At 30.0% G+C, this 10522-nt stretch overlaps 1 protein-coding gene across 2 annotated transcripts; it reads right to left on the reverse strand.

Annotated features, from left to right (window-relative positions):
* Nucleotides 1-354: 354 nt before the first annotated feature.
* On the reverse strand, nt 355-9525 carry LOC105558225 (ADP-ribosylation factor-binding protein GGA1). Of its 2 annotated transcripts, XM_012005811.1 has the most exons (12): nt 9392-9525; nt 9097-9134; nt 8346-8506; nt 6684-6917; nt 5298-5468; nt 4931-5150; nt 4241-4576; nt 3956-4088; nt 2833-3182; nt 1675-1841; nt 1256-1366; nt 355-824 (listed from the first exon to the last, which is right to left on the reverse strand). In XM_012005811.1, exons 2-12 carry the CDS (start codon nt 9131-9133, stop codon nt 732-734), a joined length of 2013 nt encoding a protein of 670 aa, XP_011861201.1. In that variant the 5' UTR covers nt 9134; nt 9392-9525; the 3' UTR covers nt 355-731. The 2 variants fall into 2 exon arrangements, with proteins under 2 accessions (XP_011861201.1, XP_011861202.1); XM_012005812.1 differs by having other exon boundaries at nt 9093-9525.
* Nucleotides 9526-10522: the final 997 nt, after the last annotated feature.

Genomic DNA, 10522 nt, shown 5'->3' on the forward strand with positions numbered 1-10522 from the left:
TATTTAGGCTACATTCATATCCACTGCCAATATTGAAAATTTATAGTGTATACGATGTAAACTATTGATTTTTAATACTAGCAACAAATATCAGAACACACCCTCAGTATACTTTTCGTCTTTTGTTTTTCTCTAAATATTTAAGTCAGTCTGTATAGAATTCATTGTAAGAGAAAAATTCATAATTATTAAATTGTCCAGATTGTTAATTGGATTGTTAATAGGACTTAATCTGATCTTTAGCCTTTTATCAACAAAATGTTCATAAACTTAACATCTCTTCTTATTCTCATTACTTCATGCATATGAAATCTCGACTTTTGCCATTTAATCACATATATGTATACGAAAATGTCAGCTTACAAATTATAAAACATTTTTATTTTGCACAAGTACTATTAGAATAGAGTTCTTGCACATAAAACATAGTAGAAATATTTGCTACATGGCGAAAAACAACGCGGCAAACATTTGTACATATTGTATAGCAACTATAAGACTAGAGGTTGAAGGAAACCTTGAAATTAAAGAAATTATTAAGAATATAAAACTCTCGGTATGCTAAACTTAAAATAGTATAATAAATGTCTAACAATTTTTTAATTGCTTGTATTTATAATTAAATTGTAGTAATCATAACATTCTTATATCATTTTTGACCTACTGAGGACACATATGATGATTATGGGTGCTGCATTGTATGGAGTATACAAAAGAGGATCAACTGAACCTCATAGATGAGGTAATGTGTCTACTTCACCCATTTCTGTAAATGTTTCATCGTCCATTGTGTAGCTTAACATAAACTTCAAAGATATCGGCTCCTGAAAGGAATCAAATACTCATAGAAAGAAAATTTGAATACGAACTCTCATAAAATCAATACTTCCTCTTGCATTGTTTTTTCATTACTTCACACTTGCCATGTATATGCAGATCAAAAATGTCATTTGGTAAATTATGACTAAAATGACATTTTTATTCTATACTCTTGCATAAGCGCCCGTGTGAAGTATACATATTATACATATGTATATGTGAGGTTGCCCCTTTTGTAAACATTTATAAATATTTTTAACTTTCTACAAGTTATATTAAGGAATTACCTCATAAAAAGCAACTTTACAGAATTTTGTTTTAAAGTTTATGTAAAAATTGTCATCTCATCATATTAACAATTAATTTGAACATTTTTTATTTCAAATAATTGAATTACTAATTTATTTTCAGAATGAAGAACTGTAACTTACGTTACCTTGAGAGGATTTGCAATCAACATAATCTGCGTAATTGCAGACGGAGGAAGAAATGGATTATGCGCCGGCAACTTTGTCCCAGATGGCGTCTGAAGTCTACATTTGCATTTCTATATGCACAGTTACATAAAATTAAAGTTATAAAAATATCTGTTTAATTCAATAATTTCCAATTTCTCGAAAAATATGTAAAACTCATAAATTTTTAGAATATTAATATTTTTAAAACATTAAGAACTTAAAATTCTGCCATCTCCTTGTCAGATTTTTTTATATTAAACTTATATTCTAATATACTATTAGAATTTAAGATTTTATAGAATATTTTTATATCTTCAAGTTATATCAAATTATTTAATTATATATTGTTTAAATTTCTAAGAAGTTTAAAAAGATATTCTAACTCTTTAACAATTACCTTGGGCACAACTGCTTGAAATAAATAATTACTAAGTGGCTTTGCATTTTTGCTCATTGTAGTAATTACTATTACAGATACATCTGATCTAGGAGTATCTTGAGTAAAATGAAGCACCACACTAATACCATTTTTTTCCTCAATTACCGTTACAGGTGGATTTATTCCTGTAAAGTCACTAACATTAGTTTTTGAAAATTATATATGTATACAATACAGGGTGTCCCAATTTAATGTCCCACCCCAAATAACTTTATTTTTAACTGCAGAAAAAACATTTCAACTGCAACTCAAAAGTTATTCGGTTCAAAGGGGGACATAAGATGGTACCATTAGTTTGACCTTGACGAGTTGCATGAAGGTCACGTAAAGGTCACCTTCAATTTTTTAAATGGAACCCCCTATTGTTTATTATACTATCTTATTCTACTAATTAATATAAATAATTTTTGTCTGAAGCATTTTTCGATTTGCCTAATACTTTGCGAGATATTCAAGAGAAAATTGACAACTTTTTCAATATTTAGCTTGCGATATCTCGATAACTGTCTGTTGGAGGGAAAAGTAGTACAGGACTTTTTTACTTGATTTGGTTTCAGGAATATGCTGTTGTAAAAGTGTTCCAATATTGTAACATACACCAAATTTACATAAACAACAATTTTCAATAATTGGAGCACTATTGCAACAGCATATTCCTGAGACCAAATCAAGTAAAAAAAGTCTTGTACTACTTCTCCCTCCGGCAAACAGTTATCGAGATATCGTAAGCTAAATATTGAAGAAGTTATAAATTTTCTCTTGAATATCTAAAAAAGAATTAGGCAAATAAAAAAATGTTTCAGATAAAAGTTGTTCATATTGATTAATAGAATAAGACTGTATAATAAACAATAGGGGGTTCCATTAAAAAAATTGAAGGTGATCTTTACGTGACCTTCATGCAACTCGTCAAGGTCAAACTAATGGTACCCTCTTGTGTCCCCCTTCGAACCAAATAACTTTTGTCTGAAATGTTTTTTCTGCAGTTAAAAATAAAAAGTTATTTGAGGTGGAACATTAAATTGGGATACCCTGTATAAACAATGTAGATATTATAAAGAAAATTAAAGTAATCAAGATAAAACAATATTATGATATTGAAATGTATCTAGTAACCTGGCTTAATGTCTTCAAGGCAGACTGTGATATCGGTCAATGGTTTGATTTCAGGCTCAGTATTTTCTATCCTTGACATACCGTTATGTAATTGCATCATTTCCTGCTGTTGTATTTTTGCATTTGTTATTTCTGAATTACTATTTTTCTGGCATACATCAATAGTTGAGACAATTTTTGATGAATTTGAGGATGCCAAATTGTCCATATTACTGTTTCTTTCACATTTTTTCGTATTTAGCTGTTCCATCGTGTTATGTTGCGATATGTTATTAGAATCCTGGGATATATTTTGTTTTCGAATAGGATCACAGATGCTTTGAACTTTCGTGACATTACTATTTGTTTTGCTGTAAAAATATCAAATATTTTTCCTTTTAATTAAAATGTTTGGAAAATTTTGAAATATATCATTTATACAGAATAAGATAGACCTAGTGTTAAATCATTTTATCTGTTAAACAACTTATTTTAGTGAAACATACTTTAGGTGAAAGTTCTTTGATGTTTAAAGAAATACATAACATGTGTGTAATCTTGTATGACTTTAGAAAAAGCACTTTATTAAGATCACTTCAAATTCTTTGAATTCTTATTTTTTATTGCATATTCTTCTAGTTGGCATTTATAATATTTTCAAATTGATCCCATTAAATCCCTTTTCATGAAGAAATTTCCAACTTATGAATTATTAGTCATAGAAGTTACCATCAGTAATTGCATATCTGAAATATACTTAAGTATACTATATGTATATTGTGTGTAAGACTAGATCAGATTAGATTTTGTATGTGCATATATGCGTAAACAGACATAAACGGCAATAACTAGGCTCACGCATGTACATTTGACTAGAATTCGTATTATACATATTCATATTTTACGACTGTTTATTAACAGTCAAGGATTAAAGATAATTTTCAGAGTAAGTATGCTAAAGCTAAAGTATTCAGAAGTTTCAGATAAAATAATTTAACACTTCAGCTACCATATCCTAGAAAAAATTGAAAACCTTCCTACATCAGACAGGTTTTTAGTTTTTAACAGATTTGTAATTTAAAAGTTTTAATAGATTCCTAGTTGTATTCAGGATTTAAAACTCAATATCCACAAATATGCTTACCCTTGTGAGGAATGTGTAATTGATACTGTTCCCGATAAACTTTGTTTAAGTAAAGACTCTCCCAATTCGTTCAACTCTTCTAGTGCTTTTGCTTTACTGTCAATTTTTTCTTCATCAGTATGGGTAACTTCGTCTACGGAATATTATTATTTAAAAAAACTAGTACAATAAACATGTAATGAATAAATGTAAAAAATATACATAAAACGTAAACTGTTTTATCATTTTGTAAATCTCTGACAATGAGTTTTACATTCAATTTTTTCAATGATGCTTTTTACTAACTTTTCTTATTTATGGGCAAGATACTGGTTGGTTGCATTATGGCGTTTGGCATTAAGAAATTTGCTTCAGATTTGACTGGTTTCTCCAGAGTATTAAAGATATCTCCCAGCACATCCATATCTGAGCGATAATCTGTCGACGATATGCTCTGTGTCGTACTTAAACTGCTTTTACAGGGAATAATCTCTGTAGGAAACGATAGATCCAGAAGGGATAGTTCATTATGAATTGGCTTAGAAGCTTCTGCTGCAGATTTGGGTAATTGTCCAAGGATGATAACTGATGTGTACTTCTCAAAGACTTGATTTAATTCATCGCTTGCAGCTAGTACATCACCTAGTGTCACAGAGTGCAAATTAAAAATTAATTAAAGAGATTTCAGCTTTATGAATTATAAATTAATATAAGCAAGAAAAAGATCGATGCAGACGAATCAAGTATCAGGATGCACAATTCAGTTTTCTGGTATATTGTTTTGTAAAATAATCCCGTATCTAAATTGAAATACTCTGTACAGTTTTTGACTTGCTTTCGTACATAAAATATACAGATTTTCAATTTTAAAATATATATTTGTCGATTATATTTTTAAACTGATTAATTATACTATTAACAGACGTAAACAGAATTTTCTTAGGTGATAGTTATAGAAAATCTAACAAATCGTTATATTTAAATAAGACAAGATACCAAGCATTTCGACGTTGCCTTGAGTTTCGCTGGCAAGCCTCAACAAAACAGGTTTCAGTCGCTCGCATGCTTGGTACAGTTCTTTTATCAATTCAAGATCCTCTGCACTGGTTTCATTCTGATTATATGAATCTAGCATTTCTGACAGTAGTATTACATTGTTTTGCACAGATTCTAATTCCATGCTTCTTTGCGAATGTAACTGCAGTCGTGCCTCATCCTACAAAGATAGATATCAATAATCTTTAAAAAGCAAACTATATATAAAAAAAAGGATTTAACAAATGTCTTGAATAAGAAAGATAAAGAATAAAATATTAAAATCCCTCTAAGCATTTTATTTCAAATGCCTTTTTTAAATAGATACCTCTTTCACCATAAACTTGATTAGTCGGTTTGCAGTTTGCAGATCAGATGGATCCTTACTATAAAGTAATGTACGCAAGTGCCTTGACATCTCTTCATTTTCAAATATGTTTTTTATTTTAGACGATTTTTGACTTTCTTCACTGCTTGCCATTATAAACGCAGCATCCTCCTATAATGTATTCTTATCTCAAATTACAAAGTTTTAATAACTAAATAATAATTTATTTAATTTAGTTACTTTAAGCAAATGTTACAAGAGTAATATAAAAAAGTGAAAAATATTTGAGTGGCAATAATGAAATTACAATGAAATCTTTTTCCAGAAAAGTAAAAATAAATTATTTAATTTATAAAATAAATTATATAACACTAATTATATTACAATAATTAAAAGCAATCTGATAATTAAGTTTGCAGATAAAAATTTAATATAAATATAGTACTTATTTGCTTAAACGTAAAATAAAATTCGTCTACCTGTATGTACTTAATTTAATGTTTTCACTATTGACAATATTATTGACAATATTCTTGATATTATTAAAAACAGAAATCAGTTATGATATAAAATCTTCTTTAATAATTCAGTAAACATTTACTAGAAAATAAATGTTTTCTCCCAATTTTAAACATTAAATATGTTGTAGTATAGACAGATTAAAATAAGAGACATGTACTTTTATCAATGCTTTCATGCATGTTAAGAGATTAAACCTTTCCCCTTTAAAGAAAATCGATTATTTATGTTTCTAAGTGTATATAATTACAGCAAAAAAAGTTTAAACAAAAGTTATATGGTTTAAGACACTTTATCACGATGTATTTAGATATTTTTCAAAAATGAATTTAATACCTTTTATTTGCAATTTAGTTATTAAAAATACTTAGTTAAAAAATGTCTTATTTTCTTCTACAGCAATGCATGTGACGCATCAATATCTTGTAGACTGTAGAAGGAAGATACTTATTAAACATTTGTGGAGTCACTAGAAAACAAGTTACTTTTCAGGATAAAAACGGTAACAGTAACACATAACTTTTTTTAAATAACATTCCCAACTCTGCTCTGTTGTAAGTAAAAAGTACTTGTGACTCAGAGAAAAAGCATTTCTGGATTTCATCTTCATATTTTTACTTTTATCAAAATATCATTAAAAATATTCCAATTAATTTCTGAAACTCTATTTCTAAACTCTCGTATAAGATGATAAAACTGAGAATCCCAGACAGTTTTTGACAGATGACAATTCCATCTAGCTATTTAGCATCCCAAGATAAGAAAATAATTGTTGTTCTTAGTATTGCCATATTTGAAAAACACAAAAATAAACAAGAATATATCTGCAATATAATTATTAGACATAGTAACTTATAAAAATATAACCTCGATGACTCCTTGCTTCTTCAACATCTCGTAAGCCTCCTTAATTTTTGATTCGCGAGGATATTCTCTGATCCATGAATAAAGAAGTTGCAACACTTTTTGCCGCACGTCCGCTGTAGTACGATTACCTAAATATTTCGGCGAGACCAATTTTATCATCTCGTTAAGGAAACGGAATTTACCAACTTCTGCATGAAATAACGGACCACATCTCTTCATACAAGTATCTAGTAACTAAAGAAACAAAAATCTATAGAGTATACAAGAGTAATATTTTATTTATTTCAGTAATTTTTTTCTTTGTAAAATCATATAAATTCTAAGTTTTCAAAATTTTGTTAAGTCTACATTCTATTATCTCATTAAGTTTTCGATTGTTTTAAAATATAATTCACACTAGGTACTTTTAAAAATAGCACAAGATTACTAAAACGTCTTAACAAAATTACGCTATTTATCTCATTTTATTACTAATACATATAAAGAAATAACAGTTTAAATACTTTAAATTTTAATCTATTACACAGTAGTTCTGTTAATAATCTAATTAACCCATACAGCATAAAAGCTGCAACAGCATTGCCGCAACGTTGCAAGATTGCATATTGCAAATGCAACAATATTTCAAACACAATATTTGGTAATATTAAATCTGCAATATTGCAGCTACACTGCAAATACAATATTGTGCAATATCACTCTTATAATGTTGCAATTGTATTACAAAAACATTAACTTGCAATTATACAGTATAAATATTTTTTACAGCGTACATACAACGTTAATCGGGTTTTCTGAGTTCACAAGATATAGCTATAACACATGCAACTCGTAAATCATTCTAAAACATACAGGTTCAACCCTTTTTTTTATAATATAATACATCCCTGTGTAATTATTAAATATATATATAGGATGATTGAAAACAACCTTGTGTCCTTCAAAAGACGTAATCCTGACTAGATTCTGAAACGATTTTTCCTTTTACAAAACTTTATCCGAAATATAGTTTTTGAATTATGAAAGGAAATAGTTATCTTATTATCACAGGTTGAATGCAGAAAACAGGCTGTGGCGGTGCAACTCACCGTCAGACGTGACAACTAACAGCCACCTAATAGAAGCAACCACATATAACGCAGTAAATTGCGTCGCTATTGCCTACGTCCTGTATTCGAATCATGGTAAGAAAACTATTGCCTTTTATAATTCAAAAACTAGATTTTGGATAAAGTTTTGTAGAAGGAATAATCGTCTCAGAATCTCGTCAGGATTATATCTTTTAAGGACCAGGGTTGTTTCCTATCACCCTGTATACATACGTACAACGTTTTATTGCATTTTATTGCATTATGGCTACATTGTTACATTGCAATATTGCTGCAGTCTTGCATTTTCATATTGCTGCGTAGTTGCATTGCAATATTGCTGCACTGTTGCATTGAAATATTGCTGAAGGCGGACATTCTAATGTTGTTGCAATGTAGCTACAATATTGCAGCAACATTTCGCAATTTTGCTGCAATGATACAATCTTTCAAAACAATGTCTCTGCAACGTTGCTGCAATATTTCCATGCTGTATGGGAGAGATCTAAATGTATGTTTCTTCAATTTCAACAATATATTGAGTCAGTTTGTAGTATATCTGGGAAAAACGTACCGAAAGTGCTTGTAGTGCTTCTGATTCATCAAGTGATTGAATTTGCGTTGCCAATAACCTGATACCTATTTGTATACCTTCTGTTTCTTTAGTAAGCATCACGCAGAAAGCTTCGATGGCCGCTACATCTGACTTCTGGTTTGCTGGATTTGTAATCCTCTCTGTAGCCAGAAATTATATATGTATTTATGTACATAAATATATATTTGTTTAATATAAAACTTTAAACTTTTGTATCGGCTGACATATGATGCTATCGTCTAATCATCTATATCAAACCAAGAAAGGAAAGCCATATTACGTGGCAAAAAAATGAAAATTAGAAGTTACCTATAATTTTGAACTCATAACATTTATATAATTCAAAATAATTCTGCCATATTGTATATTAGAATATGTATTTCAAGTGGCGCCACAATTGGTAATATATCAGAATATCCGTGTAACAATAAAAAGTTATAGTAGATAACTTCTAGAAATAATTATATTCACAACAACAGATTATATTCAGCTTGAACATAATTTGCTATCCAGCCATTTCTTACTAAGTTCACCACTTTAGGAAATAAAAACGTGACCATTTATAACGAAATACTGTGCATACTGTATTTTTATATATGTGTATGTGATAGAAAAAAATATCGTAAAATAAGTATGAGTTTAATTAATACATGAAATCTGTCTTATTTGAACAGAAGAAAGTAAAACAATAAATCAATTTTGTATTGTAGTTCATATCGCACATACTCACGTATTAGAGCTTCTAAGCTAGTAGTCACCACGTCCATGCTGAAAATCGTAACCACTTAACGCTGTATATAATTTTCAGACTTACAGGAGATTAAAACGAAACTCCCAGCATTTTATGTCAGAAATATCTTTGTGACATCTCAATTGTTACTCGGGACAAATAACAATCACAAATTGCTATGTTGTACCACTGTCAATAGAGCTCACTAATTATTTCTAGGTTTCTGTTATTGATTTTCAATTAATATAAAATACCGATCTCAGCCACTTTACTGTGTATCTAACATATTATTTACTTGCTTTATGAATGGCTTTTCAACATAGAACAGCTGTCCTCGTTACAAGAAACATCTTACTTTACGTGTTATGCGTTGATTTACGTCGATATTATACTTTATAGTGCAGTAATAGTCATGCCAGTGGGAAATGCTGAGACCTCTTGCGGCAATAGCTCAAGGTTTCACGTTCAAAACTACCAACATAGGTCTAGTTTCCACCATAGTAACTAGTATGCTAGTTGCAGAGTGTAGCGCCCCTCTCTAATCGGAGTTTGACCAAAAAGAAGCACCCTGTGATTGGTGTCCGCCACTTTTCGTTCATTCGCGCCAGTTGTATAAAGCGGTATTTATTCATTTTAGCCTCCTCACCTCCAAAATCGAATAAAATTAGGCTTATTCAACGTTTCCGTTCAAAACAAGAGAATCTAGCAGAAAAAAGTGTGTTGCTCTGCCTCGCAAAGCGATATACACTACTAAAAAAAATAGGGAACACTTTTTATATCCTAAAAAATTTTCAAACCACTGAAACTCGGCGAAAAATTATCATAGACACAAAATTAAAAAAGCATTTTAAAGCTTGAAGTTTCAACTTTAAAACTCTGTCAACGATTTATTTAAATATGTTTATCTTCCTCCCCAGATAGCACAGGATGTCCTGTGGACGTCCAGTTTAAGTCCAATTTACGTCCGAACGTCCGTGGACGTGAAATGGACATTTAACGGACGTTGTCGTACCTTGAACGGATATCCTTTACGGGACATCTTATGGACATCCAATTTTTGTCAACGTTTGGGCTTTAGTTTTATCATCTTTAGTGTTGCAATAATGTTTAAAAAGAAATACTAGTTTTAGTTTTATAGTATTATAAAGTTTAATCCTTTCATAGTTGAATCTCCCGCCAGTTTAATCAGCCATGAATACAGTTTTGTTCTTTTGTTTATACTCACTCACTGCTTCTCTCTCGCACTCTTGTTCACGTCGCTACGAGTGTAGAACTTATAATAAATCGTTCCTTTCATAATCAATATCAAGGTTTAATCCCTACACTGCATTTTCATCAGGTTATGGGCCCAGTATCGTGGGACAATAAATAGTTTAGAAAATCAGTGTCCGTTGCGATCAATACCCACATAGCACTGACGTAACAA

This window comes from Vollenhovia emeryi, unplaced genomic scaffold (genome assembly GCF_000949405.1).
Source record: "Vollenhovia emeryi isolate VEMERY1.0 unplaced genomic scaffold, V.emery_V1.0 DF939363.1, whole genome shotgun sequence".
NCBI classification, from domain to species: domain Eukaryota; kingdom Metazoa; phylum Arthropoda; class Insecta; order Hymenoptera; family Formicidae; genus Vollenhovia; species Vollenhovia emeryi.